The sequence below is a fragment of the Budorcas taxicolor genome, chromosome 18 (genome assembly GCF_023091745.1).
Source record: "Budorcas taxicolor isolate Tak-1 chromosome 18, Takin1.1, whole genome shotgun sequence".
NCBI classification, from domain to species: Eukaryota; Metazoa; Chordata; class Mammalia; order Artiodactyla; family Bovidae; genus Budorcas; species Budorcas taxicolor.
In genome coordinates, this window is record NC_068927.1 from 67,783,270 (window position 1) to 67,807,929 (window position 24,660).

The window sequence follows — 24,660 nt, forward strand, 5'->3', positions numbered from 1 at the left end:
ATAGTCAAGATGAAAAAGCTCACTGCCAGACTTTCTTTACTAGACATGAGATGACCAAGGTATGACTGTCACTGTAGTCTAATGACTGCAGGTATCAGAATTGCTTGGAGTGTGTGTGTTGAACTGCACATTACCAAGCTTACCCTCAGCTTACTAAATCAGAATCTCTAGCAGTAAAACTCAGGAGCCCACAGTTTCCAAAAGCAGCATGAAGGACTTGTTTGTACACTAAAATATATTTACTTCTGCAGTTAGGTGAGAAGCTATGAATATGACCACTGATGAAAAACATTGTCAGAGCTCTGAGCAGGAATTAGAAAACACAGACTGGAGCTGTACCCACCAGATAATCTTTTGTAGTCCAAACAACCAACCAATCTCAATCAGACATTGTCCCAGTAACACATTCCTGGAAATGGTAGTGAACTGAAAAATATTCTTGACACAGAGCTCCAAACATTCCACCTAAGAAGAAACCATTACATGAGGAAGATGGTGTTAGAGATGAAATTTGGGGCCAGCCATGTTCAGTTGCCGGGAGAAATATAAATAACCTCAGATATGCCGATGACACCACCCTTATGGCAGAAAGTGAAGAGGAACGAAAAAGCCTCTTGATGAAAGTGAAAGAGGAGAGTGAAAAATTTGGCTTAAAGCTCAACATTCAGAAAGCTAAGATCATGGCATCTGGTCCCATCACTTCATGGGAAATAGATGGGGAAACAGTGGAAACTGTCAGACTTTATTTTGGGGGGTTCCAAAATCACTGCAGATGGTGACTGCAGCCATGAAATTAAAAGACGCTTACTCCTTGGAAGGAAAGTTATGACCAACCTAGATAGCATATTCAAAAGCAGAGACATTACTTTGCCAACAAAAGTCCATCTAGTCAAGGCGATGGTTTTTCCAGTGGTCATGTATGGATGTGAGAGTTGGACTGTGAAGAAGGCTGAGCGCCGAAGAATTGATGCTTTTGAACTGTGGTGTTGGAGAAGACTCTTGAGAGTCCCTTGGACTGCAAGGAGATACAACCAGTCCATCCTAAAGGAGATCAGTCCTGGGTGTTCATTGGAAGGACTGATGCTGAGGCTGAAACTCCAATACTTTGTCTACCTCATGCGAAGAGTTGACTCATTGGAAAAGACCCTGATGCTGGGAGGGATTGGGGGCAGGAGGAGAAGGGGACGACAGGATGAGATGGCTGAATGGCATCACCGACTCGATGGACATGAGTTTGAGTGAACTCCAGGAGTTGGTGATGGACAGGGAGGCCTGGTGTGCTGCAATTCATGCGGTCACAAAGAGTCGGACACAACTTAGCAACTGAACTGACTGAACTGATGCTCAGTGTAAGCCAGCAATAAAAAACACAAATTGAAGGAGTACTAAGGATGGAAAGTTTTGTAAAATGTTTTTAATTTTAGCTAAAAGTAGACTCAGTATTTCAGGGACTCTGTTGTGCTCTAACTTTCTTGCTCAGTTAGGTTGACTAAGTGAGTCCAGAGCAATATGAAAAATGTCAAATGAAGTGAAAACAGGACCAAAAACAGTATGTATGCAAAATGTTACAGCACATAAAAATTTGTGCACAGATGGTTGATTAAGGTCAACTCAGCAACATATTAAAAAACAATATATATGTGTGGGCCTAGTTGCTTCAGACTCTGCAACCCTGTGGATTGTAACCCACCAAGCTCCTCTGTCCATGGGATTTTCCAGGCAAGACTACTGGAGTGAGTTGCCATTTCTTTCTGCAGGGGATCTTCCTGACCTAGGGATCAAACCCATGGCTCCTGCTTTGGCAGGCGGGTTTGTTTATTTATTTATAACCGCTGAGCCACCTGGGAAGCCGTCCATAAAAAAGGCTGAAATGTAAACCCACAATGGCAAAGCAAGTAGGGGAGGCTGTTAATTGCAGGTTGGTGAGGTGACAGCGCCTAGAGGTGCAGAGTGGGAAAGGTTGCAGTCAGGAGCTCGTGAAGAGGGGCTGCAGCAGTGGAGGTCACAGCCGGCCCAGCAGAGCTGTCGACTCACAGGTGGAGCAGGAAAGCCGGCTTCACTGAAGGGCGGTCCGTGAGACTCCAGATTTTCTCCTCTCAAGTATCTGGCAGTGAAAGAGGAGAGTGAAAAAGTTGGCTTAAAGCTCAACATTCAGAAAACGAAGATCATGGCATCCGGTCCCATCACTTCATGGGAAATAGATGGGGAAACAGTGGAAACAGTGTCAGACTTTATTTTGGGGGCTCCAAAATCACCGCAGATGGTGACTGCAGCCATGAAATTAAAAGACGCTTATTCCTTGGAAGAAAAGTTATGACCAACCTAGATAGCATATTCAAAAGCAGAGACATTACTTTGCCGACTAAGGTCCATCTAGTCAAGGCTATGGTTTTTCCTGTGGTCATGTATGGATGTGAGAGTTGGACTGTGAAGAAGGCTGAGCCCCGAAGAATTGATGCTTTTGAACTGTGGTGTTGGAGAAGACTCTTGAGAGTCCCTTGGACTGCAAGGAGATCCAACCAGTCCATTCTGAAGGAGATCAACCGTGGGATTTCTTTGGAGAGAATGATGCTGAAGCTGAAACTCCTCCAGTACTTTGGCCACCTCATGCGAAGAGTTGACTTATTGGAAAAGACTCTGATGCCGGGAGGGATTGGGGGCAGGAGGAGAAAGGGACGACCGAGGATGAGATGGCTGGATGGCATCACAGACTCGATGGATATGAGTCTGAGTGAACTCTGGGAGATGGTGATGGACAGGGAGGCCTGGCGTGCTGCGATTCATGGGGTCTCAAAGAGTCGGACATGACTGAGCGACTGAACTGAACTGAACTGAACTGAACTGAAGTATCTGGCTGTGGGCCAGCAAAAAAATAGAGTAGAGAATGAGTTATGTTCTGACAAAGTGGAAAACAATTCTGAGGGACTAGAGAATCTGCTGTATTGTGCTTCAGAACAAGGGCTTCCTTATTTTGCCACTCCAAGGACCTTCATCATCATTGTTGGTTCTTCCCCTTTTCATCCCAAAGCCAAGTGTGCCATTAACCAGCCCCAGCCATCTGCGGATGCTTTCATCTCTGCCTTCTCACCTTGCTAAGTCTTTAGTTCTAAGTCTTATCCCACTCTTTGCGACCGCATGGTCTTTAGCACACCAAGCTCCTCTGTCTCGCCCTCTGGGAATCACACAAGGATGCCTGTAGGGGGCAGGAAGGAATGGAAGGACAGCAGCTGCTGTGTACACATGAGTGCTTCAGGTCCTGTTCTGGGAAGGGTTTTACCCTCTGATAAAGCAGACACTTCCAGGGCCAGGAAGCGGGCTCACTTGAAATAGGAACCTGATACCTTTCTTCTCAAATGGTTCTCATACCCAGAGACCAGTGGTTCCAAATTGGAACATAACATAAGATACACATGAAAGGAATTGTTAGAATGAACAGCTTGCTGGGCCAGTCTTTTTAATTAGTTAATTATTTGGCTGCACCAGATTTTAGTTTTATCAGGTGAGATCTTTGATATTCATTTGGGGTCTTCATTTTTTCTAAGTTGTGGCATGCAAAATTTTAACTGTGGCATATGGGATCTAGTTCCCCAACCAGGGATCAAACCCAGGCCTTCTGCATTAAGAGTCTTAGGCACTGGACCATCAGAGAGGTCCCTGGACCCATTTTAACATTGTAAAGAGTAATCTCACAATTGTATATCCGTGTATCTATTTGATTTTTGTTGGTTTCACTTATGTTTGTGGCTTATTTTTTTTTAATCCCCTAAATATAAGAGGGAATGGCAGCCCACTCCAGTTTTCTTGCCTAGGAAATCCCATGGATGTAGTCTGAACCTGGTGGGCTACAGTCCCTGGGATTTTGCAAAGAGTCGGACGCGACTGAGCACACAAACACAGGAGACCCAGGTTCAGTCCCTTGTTTGGAAGACCCCCTCAAGAAGGGAACGGCAACCCACTTCAGTATTCTTGCCTGGAGAGTTCCATGGACAGAGGAGCCTGGCAGACTACAGTCCATGGGGCAGCAAAGAGTCAGACACGACTGAGAAACTAACACAAACCAAAATGCCACACGTGTGTTACATATGACCCCGGGGCTCCTTCTAACAGAAGTTCATTCTTCCTGCTTTTAAACATAGAGATATCAAAATATTGCTGAATATGTTTTTGATACAGCCAGCAGTGGAACTGTTGCGGGTCCACAAGGCCTTTCCCACATCAGGAGACTTTCTAGAGGAATTCATGAGACTCAGCATATAGTTGTGCTCATGGCTGAGATTTACGGCAGTGGTGTTACAGGGATGCAGCCAGTTGGATCATAAGGGAAAATGCAGGCGAAGTCTGGGTGAATCCGTGTGCAGCTCTCAACACTGTGCTTCCCCTGAGGGGTCATACAAAGCACAGCAGGCACCAGGCAAGCAGACACCTGCCCAGCAAGTACCACAGTCCAGACCCCCAGGAGGCCAACAGATGCTCAGTGTGAATGAAATTGTCTCCACAGTCTAGGCACAGTACAGACAACACTAAAGGCCAAGTTCCTGGATGCCAGCCGAGATCAGGCTTGCACACATGTGTGCTGAGTCACTCAACTATGTCTGACTCTTTGGACTGAAGCCCACGAGGCTTCTCTGTCCACAGGATTCTCCAGGCAAGAACACTGGAGTGGGTTGCCATGCCCTCCTCCGAGGGATCTTCCCAACCCAGGGATTGAACCCACATCTCTTACATCTGCATTGGAGGGTGGGTTCTTTATCATTGGCACCACCTGGGAAGCTCAGGCTTGCACACAGGATCTCCTAAAACTTGCAGCCTCAGGCCTGCTGTGTCAATCCATTTTTCTCAAGCCATTCTGTCTCTTTAAACATGAATACAGCTAACAGTATTTATAGTATCTGTTCCACTAAGCTCTTTAAGCTGCAGCTCTGGGGGCTTCCCTGGTGGTCCAATTAAGAATCCGCCTTGCAATGCAGGAGACACGCATTCCATCCCTGACCCAGGAACATCCCACATGCTGCAGGGCAGCTAAGCCCATGCACCCTAGAGCCATGCTCCTCAACAGGAGAAACTACTGCAGTGAGAACCCCCTGGATCACAACTAGAGAGTATGCCCCACTTGCCTCAACTAGAGAAAAGCTTGCAAACAGCATTGAGGACCCAGTGCAACCAAAACTAAACTGCAGCTCTGAACTTGTTTTAGAAAAGGCAGAGAAACCAGAGACCAAATTGCCAACATCCGTTGGATCATGGAAAAGCCAAGAGAGTTCCAGAAAAACATCTATTTCTGCTTTATTGACTATGCCAAAGCCTTTGACTGTGTGGATCACCACAAACTGGAAAATTCTTCAAGAGACGGGAATACCAGACCACCTGACCTGCCTCTTGAGAAATCTGTATGCAGGTCAGGAAGCAATAGTTAGAACTGGACATGGAACAACAGACTGGTTCCAAATAGGAAAAGGAGTACGTCAAGGCTGCATGTTGTCACCCTGCTTATTTAACTTCTATGCAGAGTACATCATGAGAAACACTGGGCTGGAGGAATCACAAACTGGAATCAAGATTGCTGGGAGGAATATCAACAACCTCAGATATGCAGATGACACCACCCTTATGGTAGAAAGTAAAGAAGAACTAAAGAGCCTCTTGATGAAAGTTTCAGAGAGTGAAAAACCTGGCTTAAAACTCAACATTAAAAAACTAAGATCACAGCATCTGGTCCCATCACTTCATGGAAAATAGATGGGGAAACTATTTTGGGGGGCTCCAAAATCACAGAAAGCTGAGCACCAAGGAATTGATGCTTTTGAACTGTGGTGTTGGAAAAGACTCTTGAGAGTCCCTTGGACTGCAAGGAGATTCAACAAGTCTATCCTAAGGAAATCAGTCCTGAATATTCATTGGAAAGATTGATATTGAAGCTGAAACTCCAATAGTTTGGCCACCTGATGCGAAGAACTGACTCATTTGAAAAGACCCTGATGCAGGGAAAGATTGAAGGCAGGAGGAGAAGGGGCGACAGAGGATGAGATGGTTGGATGGCATCACCGACTCAATGGACATGAGTTTGAGTAAACTCTGGGAGTTGGTGATGGACAGGGAGGCCTGGCGTGCTGCAGTCCATGGGGTCGCAAAGAGTCAGACACAACTGAGTGACTGAGCTGAACTCAGCTATCTACACACGTGGATGTAGTATGTGGTTCATACAATTCCTGCTTGAGATTGGATTCCAGGAACAGATCGGACCCCAGCCGACATTCCTCAGCAGTTACTCCATCACATAGACGTAGATCCCATTTGCACTGCTCCAGGCTTAGCAGCCTTTTTTCCTCCTATAGACACCCTGAATATAAAATGCAAATATATGTGTTAACACTAAGCATTCTGAATCATGTCCAGGTTGAGTTTATCAGCAGAACTCTTAGTGAACCTGCAAGGGTGCCGCCGCACCGTGATCTTTCCCCTTCATCTCTGGAGGAGAAATGAAGCTTCTCTCATATCACCGAGCCATGCCCCGTTCTGTTCTCAGACATGGGACATGCAGGAAAAGCCCTCTAGCTGGAGGTGGGGGAGATGCAGATAACGCAAGGATGGCTTCTGTGTCTCCTGCACATGTGGAAACCCTCTGCACAATGCTGGGCTCAGAGTCAGTGAGGAGGGACCTCCTTGTGCTCACTGCACACTGAGGTCCCCATCCAGCCGTCCCCTCTGGAAAATGGCCACTTCATCCATCCACACTGGAGGATTCTCCGTCTGGCCACCTCTTGGCAGGAGCCTATACCTGGCAGCGTGGGGGATCCCAGTCACCACCACACCTCACGTATCACACACATACACCTCATAGCAGGAGTACTGCATATCAACTGCTCTGGGCCAGGAGCAAGTATTATATGTCAAGCACTGACTCTGGGCTAGGCTTATGTTAAGTTCTTTGCATGTATCATTAATTTATCTAGCCCTCATCACAATCCTTTGAGGTAGCTAACATTACAATTGAGGTATCTGAGGCTCAGAGAGGTGCAAAGCCTGCTTAAGGTCACCCAGCTAGCAAGGTAGGAAACTGCTTTTTATTTTTGCAAATCTCTTTAATGTTTGGCCTGACTGAAGGCACCTGGATTTCCATGACGATTTATGCCTTTGAGAATTGCAGAACTCTCAGCAAATAAGAACTCAGTCCAGGAAATTCCCTGGCAGTGCAGTGGTGGGACTCCATGCTCTCCCTGCCAAGGGCCCAGGTTTGATCCCTAACGGGGAACTAAAAATCCCACAAGCCTCGCAGTGCCGAGGGGCGCAGGGAGAGAGAACTCAGTCCAAATGCCTGTATTAAGAGACGACCAAAGTCCACCATGACTTCCAGCGGCATAAGGTTATATTGCTAGGAAGATCCCAACCTCTCGTTATTATGTCTTCTTGAGAAATTCTGCTAGGAGAATTTACGGTGTTTTTTCCAGCCATCACCTGAGAATAGTCTCCTGACTTAGCATGCCTGTGTGTGACCCTTTGGACTGAAGCCCATCGGTCTCCTCTGTCCATGGGATTTCCCAGGCAAGAATACTGGAGTGGTTTGCCATTTCCTACTCCAGGGCATCTTCCTGACCCAAGGGTCAAACTCGTGTCTCCTGTGCTGGCAGGCAGATTCTTAACCACTGAGTCACGTTAGAGCACTGACGAAAAAGGGCTTGCAGTTTGGAACCTTTCTCTGTCCCTTTGAAATGCATTTGTATCTCCTTTAACTCTGAAGTGTCTTTCTCAAGGACCTGAAGGCCACTCCTTAGAAATGCAACCACCAGGAAGGACGGGGCCTCTGTCTCCAGACTCCAGGAGGACAGAATCCTAACTTCAAGAATGCCCAGCATCTGATGCAGCTGACCTAATCACACTGACACTGAACAACCCTTTGTGGTTTTTCATGTGAGCCCCCACACTCCCCCTTCTGATTCCCTCATTCTCCCTTTCAACTGCCCAGTCTCAGGCTTCCCTGGTAGCTCAGTGGTAAAGAATCCGCCTGCCAAAGAGGGAAACGCGTGTTCAGGCCCTGGCCCGGGAAGATACTCTATGCTGTGGAGTAACTAAGCCCCCATCACAACTACTGAACCTGCGGTCTAGAGCCCGGAGGCCACAACTACTGAAGCCCTCACACCTGTAGCCTGTGCTCTGGGAGAAGAGAAGCTACGGCAATGAGGACCTTGCTCACCCAACAAAGAGCAGCCCCTGCCCACTGCAACTATAGAAAAGCCCTCACAGCAAGAAGACTCAGCACAGCCACAAACAAATAAATAAAATTATTGTTTTTTAAAAAGCCCAATCACCTCCGTACACATTCAAATGGAGCTCAGTTATTGCCTCCTCTGTCAGCAGTTACTGAATAAAATCTGTTTTCACCAAGTTAACCAGTATCCAGCTTTGTTTGACACCTTCAGTCTGCCCCAATATTGTTCATTCAGAAGCTTAAAAAAAACCTCTACCATACATTCGTGAGAAATGGGAATGGGGGAAGTATTATTACGAACTTAGTTTGGAACTCACTGACTCATAGAAAGGATCTCAGGAATCTCCCAAGTTGTCCCTAGTCCACACTTTGAGAACTACTTAAATAGACAAAACCCATGGTAAAGAACCTGCCTGTTATGCAGGAGGCCTGGGTTTGATTCCTGGGTCAGGAAGATCCCCTGGAAATTAATGGTTACTCACTCTAGTATCCTTGTCTGGAGAATTCCATGGACAGAGGAGCCTGGCAGGCTACCATCCCCCTGGGGCAAAGAGTTGGACACGACTGAGAGACGAACACTTATAATAAAGAAGAAAACAAAACTACAAGTAATAGAAAAGAAACAGTCCAAGTAATAGGAAAACATCATGCATCCAAGATTCAACAGGACCAGGAGAAAAGTCAGTGACTATTCAGTCACCAGTCATGTCCGACTCTGCAACCCCATGGATTGCAGCACGGCAGTCTCCTCCATCCTCCACTATCTCCCAGCGTTTGCTCAAATTCATGTCCATTGAGGCAGTGATGCCATCTAACGTTTCATCAGTCCGTGACTGTAGAGAAAGGGATACTGCCAGGAAATGTTGCCGGGTTCCTGATAGAGGGCAGATTTGGTCTCCTTGGAGGCTGCCTGATTTGTGCTTTCCATAGGCACCTGCTGTGGTGAAGGAAGATGCTTGACCACATGCTCCTCCTGGTACTGCAGACCTTTTGGGTTTGGGCCCCAGATAGGGTTGCAGGGAGGATGCCCAGCAAAGAGCAGAGGGGTCACTGGAGGAGCGGAGATTCAAGGGCAGAAAAGAGAGGAGCGGGAGAGAGTGCAGAAACTTCAGGCCCCTTGGAGGCCGCCTGCCCCATCCCCGCAGTGACCGTGGCTGTTCACCCCTTTGCCATGTTTGTGCTTTATTGTCTGTCTCTCCCCTCTACACCAGCACCACTGCGAGGGCAGGCAAGTACCTCTGTTCTCTGCTTGCTATGCCTGGCTCCTAGCACACAGTAAATGGGCAAGTAAATACTCTCATTTGGTTGCATCCTGGTCTCTGTCCTCTGCTTGGTATGCCTGGTTCCTAGCATACAGTAAATGGTCAAGTAAATATTCTTATTTGATTGCATCCTGGTGAACATCTGCTTTTTCCTTCTTTTCTAGTAATTTTTTAACAGACTCTAACAAACTCAGGGATATGACCCATGGCAAGGGAGTGAACACCCCCAATCGAGAAACAGAACAAGATCAGCTTTCAGATCTCGAGCTCTGCAACTGCTCCTCAAAACGTTTCCAGTAACAAACGTTTAAACGTTCGTGTTATTCTGAAGCATAGAAATATTTTGAGCACAACGACAGTATACAATCCAGAAAGAAACTAGGAAAGCCCCAGCCCTCCTCCTCCGTGTTTCCGGCTAGGAAGAGCAGACCCCGGGTTTCAAGGGCTGTGGCAATCCAGGTTGCAGACTGGCATTTGGAAGAGGGGCCGCGGGGCGCAGACTGCATTTGGAGGAGGGGACCTGGGGTGCAGACTGGCATTTGGAGGCGGGGCTGCGAGGGCGAAGGCTGCGGAACGGCTGGCCTGGGAGAAGGACTTCCCCATGACGACGAGCCGCAGCACAGCAGCGACGAGCAGAGAAACCCCGCCCACTCAGGCCCGCGGCTCTGCGCGGTGAGCGCCTGCGGTGCCTGGAGGCCGGAGCATGGAGGCTCCCACTGGCCGCAGGGCAACAGGGAGGAAGCTCCCATTGGCCCGAAGCCAACGGGCTCCCATTGGGTGAAGGCTTGACGAACGAAAGCTTTCATTGGCCGGGGCTGCGGCGTGCCGCACGGCCTTCTGGGATTTGCAGTTGCGGTGTCCCCGGCGCGGCCGCCATTGTCCAGCAGGCTGTGAGTCTTGCGGTTCTCGTGGCGGGGACGGCCCTCGTGTTCAGGGTCGCCTCGGGCACCAGTCCTCTACCTGTCAGCCTAGGATGGACCCCGAGGAGGAAGCGGCGGCACTGGCGATGGCTACGGGGCCGCCGGCAGAACGGCTCCAGGTACGGCGGAACAATCATAGTAACAGAAACAACGATGGCAGCGGGCCTCGGGCCGGGTATTACCCCTTTAGCCCTCACAGCGCACGGTGGGCAGGGTCGGGCCTTATCCTCTGCACAGACGGGGAGACTGAAGCCCAGGTTGGGGTACGCTGACATGCCCAGCTGGTGAGGGGTGGCGTCTGGATTCGAACCCGGGCCCGCCCGTCCCCGAGTGCGCGTGCTCCGCGAGTCCTCCGGCCTTTCCGTTCAGGGAAAGGATTTGGGTTCGTTCCCGAGCACCAGGCTGGCCCCCCGCCGATACCCTGCCCCTCGCCCCGAAGGCTGTCCACCGTGAGGATGGGTCTTAGAAACTGGAGTAGAGATGCTTAAACGTGTGGAGTCAGCCGACACCCACCCAGAGTCCCGCTCCCCGAAACCCCGGGCACCACCTCCTGGGTAAGGACACACCGCGTTATTGGGGCGGGAGCGACTATCAGGGTCTGACCCCTGCCGGGCTGTCGGGGACTCAGTTCAGAGCAGTCTCCAAGGGCATCTGGGAAGGCGCCTGTTTGAAAGCTCCGGCCCTTCTAGACAAAGTGGCTGCTGCCGGTGTTCTCCATATAGTGCTGACTCCACGTGGCAGGAACCGAAAGAAATGTATAATTCCTTAAGTTCCAGACTTTCTGTCCTTCTGTCCTTGCCTACCGGCTTTTGCATTTATTTGGTATGCAAAGTGAGACTGTTGATAATCCTAGGTGTGCATAGTGTTCAGAGACTGTTGCAAATGTGTAGGAGATGCAACCACGTTTTTGTTTGCTTTTGCTGTGGATCCTGGAGAAGGGGCAGGAAGTGAGCAGTGTCAAAGAGTATCAGAGCTGGGCCATAGTTAAAGCAGTAAAAACAGGTTTTCTTTGGAGACAGTTGCAATAGGGGGAAAGAGACTTCAGTATAGAACTGGGCTCAATTGTGAATACAACAAGCAAACGTGGGTATTTTTATAGTAGGGGTAGAGGTAATTTTTGGTTGTTGTCTGACTCTTTGCGACCCCATGGACTGCACCATGCCAGGCTTCCCTGACCTTCAGTATCTCCCAGAGTTTGCTCAAACTCATGTCCATTGAGTTGGTGATGCCATCCAACCATCTCATCCTCTGTCATCCCCTTTTCCTCCTGTCTTCAATCTTTCCCAGCATCAGGGTCTTTTCCAATGAGTTGGCTCTTTGAATCAGGTGGCCAAAGTATTGGGAGCTTCAGTATCAGTTCTTCCAATGAATATTCAGGGTTGGTTTCCTTTAGGATGACTGGTTAGGTTTCCTTGCAGTCCACAGGACTCTCAAGAGTCTGCTCCAGCACCGCAATTCGAAAGCATCAGTTCTTTGGCGCTCAGCCTTCTTTATGGTCCAACTGTACATCCATACATGACTACTGGTAAAGAGTCTGTTCTCAATGCAGGAGATCCAGGTTCCATCTCCGAGTGGGGAAGATCCCCTGGAGAAGGAAACGGCAACCCGGTCCAGTATTCTTGCCTGATCCAGGCAAGAGAAATTCCTGAGAGAATTCAAGAGAATTCCGGACAGAGGAGCCTGGTGGGCTACAGTCCATGGGATCACAAAGAATTGGACATGGCTGAGTGACTAATACTTTCACTTAACTATATGGACCTTGGTTGGTAAAGTGATGTCTCTGCTTTTTAATGTGCTGTCTAGGTTTGTCATAGCTTTCCTTTGAGGGAGGAAGCGTCTTTTAAAAATTTCATGGTTGCAGTCACCCTCTGCAGTGATTTTGGAGCCCAAGAAAATAAAGTTTGTCACCGTTTCCATTGTTTCCCCATCTGTTTGCCATGAAGTGATGGGACCAGATGCCATGATCTTCGTTTTCTGAATGTTGAGTTTTAAGTCAGCTTTTTCACTCTCCTCTTTCACCCTCATCAAGAGACTCCTTAGTTCCTCTTTACTTTCTGCCATTAGAGTGGTGTCATCTGCATATCTTGCTAAACTGACCTAAAACAGGGTTCTTGCTGAATCAGGCCAAATGATGGGATGTTACTTGGAGGGCTGTGGGGGATGAGGACTTTGAAGAGATATCAAGAGTGATCAGGTATGGAGGGTAGGATTCTTGGGACCAATGGGACCCAAGAAACCAATGGGACCGGATTTTTGGTAAACCTGAATGATGCAGAAATGGACACAGAAGCCCAAAGGTCAAAGCTTATTTGGGAAGAGGGTTGTGAGCCAGACTAAAGTTCGGTCAAGGAGAGAATCTGTCAGCAGTGAGAGGCTTGAGAGAGATTGTGTTTGTTATCTGTTGCTGTGTAACAAATAATGAAAAACACAGTGGCCTAAAACAACAATAAATTCTACCTCAGTTTCCGATGAGAGGGATCCTGTAGTGACTTTGCTGGTGGGTCTGGCCTGGGTTCGTGACAGTTAAGATGTCAGCCTGGCCTGCTGTCACCTAAGACTTGACCGGGGCTGGAGGGTCCACTCCTAGGACGGCTCATTCATGACAGTTGGCAGGAGGCCTCTCTCCCTTCTGATGTGGGACTCTCTCTGGAGCTGTCTGGGCGCTCTTACAACATGGCGCCCAGCTTCCCACAAAGGGAGTGACCCAAGAGAAGGCTCGGTGGAAGCCACAGTGTCTTGTGACCTGGGCTCAGAATTCACTCTCTGAATTATCGTATCAGTTACGTAAGTCAGATCTGCTCAGTATAGGAGGAGGCTGCACGGGGGCTGGGGACCACTGCGGTCCATCTTGGAGGCCTGCCACCACGGGAGCCGAGGACCGGAAGCAGAGGGCTTTGAGGTCCAGTGTGTTAGCATCCTTTGGCTGCCACAACAGATTATTACGCATGTGAAGGTTTGAAATCTATATTAATCTGTTGATTCTTGGGGTTCCAGAGGTCAGGAGTCTGGAATCACGTTCCCTGAGGTCAGGGCCTGAGGTCAGGCTCTCCGCTGGCCTTGCATTGCCTTTGTCACCTATCAGAGCCATAGACTTTGCATTTTCGGCTCATGGCCCTTTGTCCACCTTCATTTTGCTTTAGTGGTCACATTATCTTCTGCCTCCTGTAGTTCCGTCTCCCAATACCTTCCCTTCAGAAGGACATTTGTGATTGAATGTAAGGACCACCTCGGTATTCCAGGATCATCTCCCTATTTTTAAAACCCCTTAAGGGTTTTAAATGGGTTTCAAACCCATTAAGGGATGTGATTAACACCTCCACAGAGTCCCTTTTGCCATTTATGATCATATTCACAGGTTCCAAGAACTAGGACCTGAGTATCTGTAGGGGCCGTTTTTCAGCTACCCATAGCCAGGCTAAAGGGGGTCACCCTTCATCGAAAGGAAGGAGCTGTTTGAATCGCTTTAAGCAGGAGTGGCGTGGGCTTGGAAAACGCATTCAGGCATTGCCGGGTGGGAGTAAGAGATGCTGAGAGCAGGCTAACGCCCAGGGCGGAGTCCAGTGACTGGGTGCTGGCTGATGCCAGGGCAGCCTGCTGAGCTGGGGAGGATGTATGGAGGGAGCACGTCTGACAAAGCCCATCCCGCCGGGCCCCGCAGTGCAGAGCAGGAGGAGGGCTGCAGGGGTCTGCAGTGAAGCAACGGGGAGGCTCAAAGACAGCGAGGAGTGGGCTTCTGCTGGGCTTCTGCGAGGAGACATGCAGGACTCATGGGATGTCAGTGAGAGGTCTGTGGCCTAGACAGCCAGCCCGCAGCGGGCCCAGCACGGTCACTGGCGCTGCACGCAGGGCAGGTCATGGCGGCCAGAGGCACAGTGACCGTGCTTTCAGGGCTGGAGGACCGTCAGAGTGGGAGGCGAGGACGCGGGGACACGAGCAGAGACTTTGGTCCCAACCAAAGGGTTCTGTAGCTTTGCTGCATAATTTTTGGTCGAACCACATGCCACCTGTACTATGATGTCTTAGATATTTAAAAATCTAATTGTGGTTTTTCTTAAAGGAAATACCACCTGAAAATTGAAGTCTTTTGTATGTGATTTTGCTTGCATTTCCCTGGTGGTGAATGACCTTGAACATCTTTTCAGGTGCTTATTAGCTGATTGTTTATTTTCTTTTATATCTTCTTGAAGAAATACCTATTTAGAGTCTTTGCTTATTTATTGGATTGTCTTCATTGTTGAGTCTTAAGAGTTCTCTGTATCTTCGGAATACAAGTCGCTTAAGAGAGGGATGATCTGCAGTCGTCACCTCCCATCATACCAGTGTCTTTTCACTTTCTTGTTAATGTCCCTTAGAAACAAAAAAGGTTTTAATTTTTATGAAGTCCAGTTTACTTATTTTTTTTTTTACTTTATTGCTTGTTTTTTTTTTCTGTTATAGCTACGAATCCTTTGTGAGATACAGTTATAAAAATTTAGTCATATGTTTTCTTCTAAGAGGTTAATAGTTTTAACTCTTGTATTTATGCCTTTGATGCATTTGAGTTAAATTTTATATATGGCGTGAGATAGGAGACTTAACTTTATTCTTTTACATGGGACTAAAAGTTTTCCCCTCATAAAATGTGGCCTAATTTTCAGTTTCTTACCAGAGACTGGACATTTCTGACCACGTGAGGCCTGTATTTCGCCACAGTTGATTGGTTCTGAGTCCGAGCTACCCCTTCAGAAAGGGCGCGTGTTACCATCACTTCGTGTGCCACCTCTCATAGGTTAAGTACCCTCACAGGCCCTTACGTGAACCGCTTCAGTCACTTGTGAGCCTGCCTAGTGTCTGGGGGGCAGTGAATTTCTAACTCCAGCTGCACACCCCTCTTTTCGGGGAGGAGGATAAGCCTTGCTTTGACTCTGAGGATTTCTTAGTGTGTCAGTTAGCCATTTTTGCATAACAGACTATCCCAACGTGTGGGGGCTTAGACACAACAGTCGCTGTTTCTTTGGCTCACGAATCTGCCTGTCAGCAGTTTAGACTGGTCTCTGTCAGCACCTGTGCCTGTCCACGGTTGGCTGTGGGCTGGTTGGCTTTGCTCTTGCCCAGATGCCTTCTCGCGTCCTGGCCGACAGCCCACCCCAGGCGGGAGCCCAGCAATGCCCGGGAAACCTGACTCCGTTGCTCGGGACGCGCTCCCTGGACACTGGCCTGCTTGTCTTTATTTTCCCCACCCCTCCTCCTAATCCTGAGGACACTGATGGGGACAGTCCGGGTGATGGAGCATGTGTGATATTTCAGGAGCCGGTGACTTTCCGGGACGTGGCCGTGGACTTCACCCAGGAGGAGTGGGGGCAGCTGGGCCCGGCCCAGAGGACCCTGTATCGAGACGTGATGCTGGAGACCTTTGGGCATCTGCTCTCCGTGGGTGAGGCTGCTTCCCCCGCTGCTGACCAGATTCCTGCGCTGACTCACTCTTCATGGGTTATGGGTTGCCGGGCCTCTCGTGAGACAAGCTGACCTCGGGCTGGAGACCACGGAGCTTGAATTCTCACTCCTGTGGGACATGTGGGTTGTAGACTCTGCCCTTGAGTGTCCTGATGCAGAACCTTTTGTGGCGCCCCGGCCCCTGATGGTCAGGAGCCTCGGTCTGGAGCCTGGACTGGTTCTCATCTTCTCCAGAGCAGACCCACACTGCCTTTGTCTTCCTCTGTTTCCAGGGCCTGAGCTTCCCAAACCAGACGTCATCTCCCAGCTGGAGCAAGGGGCTGAGCTGTGGGTGGCGGAGAGAGGACTCGCCCAGGGCTGCCGTCCAGGTGAGAGCCCGCCGAGGGGGAGCGCTGATGGGAGTGGCTGTGCCCCTTGGGAGGGGTGATGTGTCGGGGTCCCCAGAGGAAAGTCAGCAAAGGGAAGAGGCCAGTCAGGGGGCCAGATCCCCCCCGGGCCCCTTCAGTCCCCCGGCAGTACGCTGTAACAGTTCATGGGAAGTGTTGGCTACTAGGCAGGCTTGTGTAGGCTCTGGGCCAGGGGCTGATTGGGGTCTGGTCATGCGGGCCTCCTCCACCTGGCACAGACCAAGACCCAGGCTCCCAGGAGAAAGCAGGTGTTCGCCCTAAGCCACAGTGAGTCTCTTTTCCTAGTTTGGTTCGGGGCAGTGCCCCCAAATCCAAGTTCCCCGACCAAGCCAGAGGCCAGCCTTGAGAGCTGGTCCTCCTGGGACAGCTGCCTCCCCTCCGGAGAGGGACGCTGGAGCCCTCTCTCCACAGGGGCCTGGGCCCCGTCCTTCACCCCTGCCTGCAGTGCTCCTGGTGCTCTGGGCTCCCCTCACCCATGCCCCCCTTCTCTGAGCTCAGAGACGCCGGCTCTGCTCGAGCGGCCAGAGTCCAGCACTTCCTCCTTTCCCAGCAGCGTGTGGCGTGTCCTTCCCGTGGGATCATTTCTGAGTGTGAACCTGCCCTTCACCTTCTCCGTTTCATTCTTGCATGTCCACAGTCTGTGCACTTGTGCCGTGCGCGCTTCTGTTCTCGTGGGAGCCGTGAGTCCCTGCGAGCCGGCCCAGTGCCGTCACCACAGGAGCGGCGGGCCCCTCACGAGGCAGAGCCGGGGGCATCGTGCCAGCGCTGGCTCGGCATTCCCGCGCCGCCGGGGCTGGTGTTCCCAGTTCTCCTGGCCTTTCCCTGGGCTGGGTGCGGCTGCAGCAGCTTTGGACGCCACATCCGTGCTCCACGCAAGTGCTGAGGGAGCTGGGAAGCGTGGCGCCAGTCGTATTTGTCGCCTTTCTCCAGCTCCAGATGTTGTTGAGGAGGGGGACAGCCCTGCTGCTCGGGGACTGGGGTGGGGTCGGCTTGCCGTCAGTCCCTGGGCCGGTGTGTTGGCACGCTGACTACGTTCGAAGGACGTGGGCTCTGGCCACGGGAAACATAAGCAGCTGGACCCACCGTCCGCTCCCCCTGACACCATCCGCAGGCAGCCTGTGGTCCCTCCACACACGGCGTGGCCCCCGCCCAGGACGGGACTGCCAAGCACGCCGTCTGCTCTGGCCGTGGAGCCTATTTATCTGCAGCCCCAGACAGTAGCCTTCCTTCCCCCAGGCTCTGAGGTAGCTCTCACCCATCTGGCCAGCTCCCTTCTAGCTGCCCGGTCCCAAGCTTGCCATAAAATTGACCCATGTAAAGTGTACGGTTCTCCCGTTCATGGATTGTCCATCCATCACCACTGTGTAGCTCCAGAACCTTGCAGCTCCCCAGAAATCACCCACTAGAGGTACCCTGGCTTGTTTCTACCCATAGAAGACTCTTGATGCCAAATACGTGGAGTTTTCCACGTCAGCAACCGATCGTCCAACTCTGCAGGCACTAGATGGGTGTCGCAACAGTTCAGTCCAGTTCTGACCCGCCTCCCTGGAGTTGGTGCAGACCTCGCAGCTTAGGAACGCAGGCCTGTTAGACTGGCCCCTCCTCAGACACGGGCCCCAAGTCGGCCTCCCATCCTTCGGCTGACTGGCTGTAAACCCGGGGTTCCCGCGGCCCCCCTTCGGTTCGGTAGTGAGCTGTAACAGCTCCCAGAACTCAGGAAATCACCGCTTCTATTTACTGTGCTTCATAAATGATAGTATAAAAGGGTATACATGAAAAGGCAGGTGTCGGGGGAGGGTAAAGCATCCCATCCTGAAGCTGTCGAGGGCCCGTCAAGAGTCACCTCTCAGCATAAACTCATGGTTGAGGGGAATTTGCTACAGTTAGCAAAGGACAGTCCTGACCTCTCTCACTAAGGAAATTGCAGGGCTTTTAGGAGCTGGGTGCCGGGGCCCAGGGATGAAGACCACATACATATCTCTCTTTAAATGACAGTAGTCGCTCATCACCTCATCCCACCCAGCCCCTGGCAGTCACTAATCCACTTTCTGTCAGGGAATTTGCATTCTCTGGATGTTCCATTTAAGTGGCGTCTTCTAACATGGCCTTCGGTGTCTGGCTTTCATTTTTTCTTGGAATGTAGTTGATGTGCGACATTATGTAAACACAGGTATACAGTGTAGTGAGTCAGTTTTTAAAGGCTACACTTCCCTTACAGTTATAAAACATTGGGTAAATACCCTCTGTTGTGCAGAATATCCTTGTAACTTACTTTAGTACGTAATAGTCTGTGTGTGTCTAGCTTCTTTCAACGGAGAAGGCAATGGCACCCCACTCCAGTACTCTTGCCTGGAAAATCCCATGGATGGAGGAGCCTGGTAGGCTGCAGTCCATGGGGTCACGAAGAGTCGGGCACGTCTGAGCAACTTCACTTTCGCTTTTCACTTTCATGCATTGGAGAAGGAAATGGCAACCCACGCCAGTGTTCTTGCCTGGAGAATCCCAGGGACAGTGGGCTCCTGTCTGTGGGGTCGCACAGAGTCGGACACGACTGAAGTGACTTAGCAGCAGCAGCTTCTTTCAAGGAGCATCATGTTTTCAAGATTCAGTCATGTTGTGCTTTGTTTCAGTAGTTCATTCCTTTCCATCACTGAATCATATTCCACTGTGTGGATGGACCACATTTGATGGGTGGACCACATTTGGTTGGTGGACCACATTGGGTTGTTTCTACTTTTTGATTCTGTTGGATAGTGCTGCTGTGAACGTTGCTGTACAAGCTTTTGCGAGGGCTGACTCGTGTTTTAGAAGACCTGGTCTGGGTGCTGTGCGTGGAGCTCAGTCTGGGGTCTGGAGGTGAGGAGATGTGCTGGCTGCCAGGCCATCCTGAGCCCCTCCAGCCCCTCTCCCCGGCCAGCGCTCCCGCACTGCCTTGCATCTGAGGCTGGTTTGAGAACCTGCTTCCTGTCAGCTCTGGGAGCTGCCTGTGGACATTCTGATGTGGTGAGGTGGGCCCTGAGTGCATGAACACAGAGTTTGCCGTGGCCAGAATTGCAGCAGGTCAGGAGGTTCGAGCTGGGGGTGGGCAGGCCCGCTGGCCCCGAAGACGTCCACGTCCTAATCCCAGAGCCCATCTGTTGGATTGCTGGGCCAGCCTGTGACCTCGCAGCAGCCCTCTTGTGAGGGAGGCAGGATGAGGACGGGAGATGTCAGAGAGGGATTGCCCGATGCTCCGCTGCTGGCTCTGGAGGTGAGGGGGAGGGCCAGGGCCCGTAGGCGCTTCTGGAGCCACCAGGAAACCCACCCCTGCAGCCTCCGGAAGCTACCCTGCCTTCCCGGGAATAGGTGTGTGCAGGGGCTGAGCGTGTAGTCAGTTGGTAGAGTGGTGCGTCCCTGTGCTGGGAGGAGGGAGCGCCTTGCCTGCCTGAGGGGCGATTCGGCTTCGGGAGGATCCGGGACCAGGGGCTGCTCCTCGCCAGGTGTCCCACAGGTGAGAGGGCACCTCCACATGGAATCTGACGTGTCACACCCGGGTTTGAAACAGCTCCTCGTCCCCCGGAGCCGCCGCCTCCTGTGCTTTGTGTCTGCCTCCCCAGCAGGGCTTTCTGTCCTTCAGTCACTGCTTTATCCCCAGCACCTCAGGCCAGACAGTATTTTAGGCTTTGTGGGCGATGTTCAATCTCCGTATTTGTTTTCTATCATCGTTGTAGCAAATTGCCACACACACAGAGGTTTAAGGCAACGTATTATCTCTCAGTTCTGTCAGACCCAACTGGTTTATTGCCGCGGCCCCCACAAGGCCAAAGGCAGGGTGTCAGTGGGCTGGGAGTGGAGATGGCAGACTTCCTGGGAGGCTCAGGAAGGCTGTGCCTCTGGACGCAGGCAGGTTGTTGGCAGAGTCCAGTTCCGCGTGGTCATTGGACAGAAGTCCCCGTGTCCTTGCAGGCTGACGGCTGCCTCAGCTTCCCTGGCTCAGGCCCCCTGCCCAGCCTCTCCCTTCTACCTCCTCCTGTTTGTAAAGCTTGAGGGGACTGCTCCTGACCCGCCCAGCTAACCCAGCGTCATCTCCCAGGGCTGAGGTTTTTAAAGCCAGCTGATGAGTGGACTACGTGTCACCCACAAAATCGCCTGCCAGCAGCCCCTCTGTGACTGACAGAGACACCTGACTGCTTCAGCGTCCGCCCGTTAGCATCGTTAGCTTGGGGGCTGCCTTTGGCTAGCTCCTGATCTAGGCCAGTATCTGGCCCATGACGGGTGCTCCAAAAGTTTTTGTTGAAAGAATGAGTGAGGGAAGCTTTGTTTGCAGACAGAGCGCTGCGGTCAGTGTGAGTGGAACTGGGAGGCAGGACACCGTCCCGGGGTGTGTCCATCGGCCCCTCACAGCTCTTCGGTTTTCTTTCAGGCCAGGAAGCTGGACCGGAGGGTCGACCACCGGCCCGGGAGCAGGGCCTTCCTGAGGAGAAGGGGCAGGAAGGCTTCCTGGGGAAGGCGCCGCGTCGCGCCACGTCGGGGGAAGACTGGGAACGGGCGGGCCGGGTCAGGGGGTCTGAGCAGGACCAGGGTCATTGGCGGCGACTCCAGGAAGCCCCCGTTCAGGACGGAAGTCTCAGACTTGGGGAGAGCCCCGGTCCGCTGCCGGAGGTCTCCAGGCTGGAGCGTGCGTGTGTGCCGGAATCTCGGGGTGCGAGCTCGGCGCGGAGCCCTGGCGCCGCCCGTGAGGAGACGGGCTCCCCGGCAGCACAGCCGCGCGACCGCCACGAGCGCGGCGAGGCGTCCGCTGCGGCGCGTCCTGTTCTGGAGGCGGAGCTGGCGCGTGGCCCCGCGCCCGACAAGCCCTACAAGTGCGCAGACTGCGGGAAGTCCTTCAACCACAACGCGCACCTCACGGTGCACCGGCGCATCCACACGGGCGAGCGGCCCTACGCGTGCAAGGAGTGCGGCAAGGCCTTCAGCCAGAACTCGTCGCTGGTGCAGCACGAGCGCATCCACACGGGCCACAAGCCCTACAAATGCGCCGAGTGCGGCAAGTCTTTCTGCCACAGCACGCACCTCACGGTGCACCGGCGCATCCACACGGGCGAGAAGCCCTACGCCTGCCAGGACTGCGGGCGCGCCTTCAACCAGAACTCGTCGCTGGGCCGCCACCGGCGCACACACACCGGCGAGAAGCCGTTCGCCTGCAGCGTGTGCGGCAAGGCCTTCTCGCGGACCACCTGCCTGTTCCTGCACCTGCGGACGCACACGGCCGAGCGGCCCTACGAGTGCAGCCGCTGCGGAAAGGGCTTCCGGCACAGCTCGTCGCTGGCGCAGCACCAGCGCAAGCACGCGGGCGACGGGCCCTACGACTGCCGCCAGAGGCTGCTTTTCGCGCCCGCGCCCGCCTGGCCCGAGCCCCTGAGCCCGGGCGAGGGCCCGCCGCGCAGCGACAGGCCCTTCCGCTGCGGCCAGTGCGGCAAGGGTTTCACGCAGAGCTCGCACCTCATCCGCCACCAGATCACGCACACCCGAGAGCAGCCGCGGGGCCGCGGCCGCCGGCGCCCGCAGGCCCGCGGCCGCGGCCCGCACCTCGCGCGGTGCCCGCTCGGGCCCGCAGAGGAGAGCCCTGGGGGCGGGACGAAGGCGGGGCCGCCCGCCGGCAGGGCGCTGGCGCTGTTTGACCTCCACGAGATCATGCAGGAAAAGAACCCGGTGCGCGTTATTGGGGTGGAAGAGCCCGCCATGGGCACGTCCGTGCTGTTTGACATCACGGAGTCCACGTAGGGAAGGAACGCGGCGGATGACTGTGGAACCGCAGGTACAGAAATGTGGTACGTCCACAAGGTGTCTTTCTGGAAGGGGGCTGAGGGTAGAAATGCCCTCAGATTTCCTGAGGCAGTGGTGCTTGCAAACACCTGAGATCACTGATTGTCCAGAGTCTCAAACCCAGTATTCAGAAATGAATTCAGAGGTAACGGAACCTACACACGTGTGTAATGTTGAAAAACCCACATATGTCCCCGTTTTGTAAAGGATAATTAAAGCAAAAGACACTGTCAGTAGGTCACGTCGGCTGAGTTGCTGCCTCTCCCTGTGGTGGTGACCATCGTGCCTGGAGACTTGGGGCGTTGCCTGTGGCTTGCCGTCTGGTGCATGGGGTTACCCACAGACACATGAGGAGAGGCCTGTGTGGTTGTGATATCCCAAAGTGGTGACTAAAGCTTGGGAAAGATTTGCACAAAACAGATGCAGCTGCGTTACTGGAAGCTTTTGTCTAAATTCTAAACATGCAGGAATTCATATGTGGAGTCAACCCAAGCCGCAGTTCCTATTTATGGAAAGGAGTCGCAGACACACCCATGGCTGTTGGGATCCATGTCTGCACTTGAGAGTCGTCAGAGCAGGCCTGGCAGCCACACTCATGCCCAAATCAAGCGACAAAGGATTCCCCCGTGAAATCCCACAGCTTCCCCTGGGGGTGGCACGGCTGCTGTTAGAAACCATGGCCTTAGATTGGCAATGTTGCCTGTGATGGAGGGTCTCACTCAGAGTGGCTTTGTTCCCCAGGAGATACTTGGTGATGTCTGGACACATTTTGGTTGTCATGACTGGCAGAGGGGAGCGGCTGCATCCTGTAGGGGAGGTCGAGGATGCTGCTGAGCATCCTGCAAAACCCCGTCACCAAAGAGCCACCTGGCCTTGAGGTGGAGTACCCTTGCCCAGCATACGAGGTAGCTTTCCTGACTCTGGAAGTTGATTAATCAGGGCTTTGTTAACAGTCCTTTACATTTGATTTTAACACATGCTATCTTTGAGCATGTACACATTTTCTTTTAGTAATTCTTTTCCACTGTTTTGCAACATTTGTAGTTGATGTGAGGGAAGAGAATCCACTTATTTTTCTGAGTAATTTTAGCATTTTATTTTGGACATTCCATGTGCTGATACATTTTCACTGGCACCCCTGTGGCCATAGGATTATTTTTACATCAGCACCAGAAATCTTGTCATTTTATCAATTTTTAAAAATATCTCTCAAAAGCATGGCCCATGATGACAAAAACCATTTTTATAGTCATTCTGAGCTATCATTTGCCTTTTTCACTAAGTTGATGTTTACACTGATAGTGCAAATCCAACACTGGGCAACACTGCCAGAGTCTCAGAATTAAGGAAGTTGCCCCGAGGTCACTGTCCATATTTTTCCTTCCCTGGCGTTTCAGTAAAGGGCGTGGGGGGGGGGGGGTGGGGGGGGATGGTTTCACTTAAGAATGTCTGTGATGAAGCAGGAAAAAGTATTAATTTCATTAAATCTTGAGTAAAACTATATTACCATCTAAGCAGAAATAACAGTAATTACTATGTCATCAAATATCTAGTGGATATTCCTGGTTTCCTTATAAATTTTGTTTTCTGTTTGGTTCTAATCATGATCTAAAGAAAAATCACACAGTGCATTTGCTTGACTTAGGTCTCTCTTAATCTATAGGTCTCCCCTCTTTTTCTTTTTTAGTCTTTTATATGTTGGGGGAAACAACAAGATAACCTAAATTTTGTCCCTATCCCAAGCCTGCCCATCAGATCCACTGGACTATGCTGAGGGCCCTTTGTGAATGATGTGACTCTGTTTTGTTCTCAAAGTTTATCTGCCCCATCTCAAGCACAGCTTACCATCTTGCTGGGATCTCTGCTGACCTTCAAAAGACCTTTCTTTCAGCTGTCAGTGTCCAGGAAAGCAAGCTGCCTGAGAAAATGGCTTATTTATATAGGATGCCGTACATTGTAATATGACCGTTTTCATGTCCACAACTGGAAACTTCGCCTGGCTCATCATCTTGCTCTCTTCCAACTTTACTCCTGAGGAAATCAAAGCCGCCTGCTCTTTGTCTGTGCTGTTCTTGGTATAAAGAACATTGTGTTCAAAGGTGTGGTCCCTGGTGTCTCAGCAGAAAGGATGCAAAAACTTGAGGACTTAGTCTGCCTGCTTTCTAACCTCGGATGCAAGAGTGAGGAGCCCGGGCCTCTGGGATGCTGCCTGTGTGCCCCAGTTACACAGCACAGTTGCCTTTCGTTTGTTTGCTGTTCCCACTGCAGTTGCATCCTCGCAAAGTTAAATACAAAACATAAACATCAACAATTGGAAGGAAGGAAAATTGGCCACGGCACAGGTCAGCTTGTAGAAATTGTCCCAGAAAAGTATCCCCCAGAAGGAATACTGGATTGTCAAGAGCGTCGAGTTGAATGGAAGAAGTATTCTGGAACGGTGCAGTGGCTGTTCTAAGCACAGTGTCAGAGTGACCGACCGTCAGAACTCACTGCTGAGATGTGATGAGTGAGTGTCAGGACCTGTCACAACTTTCCTTTGTCCAGTTCTGCTCTTGGGATGCTTCAGTGTCACGCCCCGTAGATTTCCCCAGTAGCGGAGCCAGGCTTGCAGCTCACCTCCAGAGGTTCCGCAG

The 24,660-nt window shown here is 51.5% G+C and overlaps 1 protein-coding gene across 1 annotated transcript; it reads left to right on the top strand.

Annotated features, from left to right (window-relative positions):
- The first annotated feature begins 10,344 nt into the window (after positions 1-10,344).
- LOC128063067 (zinc finger protein 8-like) lies at positions 10,345-23,402 on the top strand. The gene is made up of 4 exons (XM_052655628.1): positions 10,345-10,504; positions 15,672-15,798; positions 16,091-16,186; positions 20,628-23,402. Exons 1-4 carry the CDS (start codon positions 10,439-10,441, stop codon positions 21,983-21,985), a joined length of 1,647 nt encoding a protein of 548 aa, XP_052511588.1. The 5' UTR covers positions 10,345-10,438; the 3' UTR covers positions 21,986-23,402.
- The last annotated feature ends 1,258 nt before the right edge of the window (positions 23,403-24,660 follow it).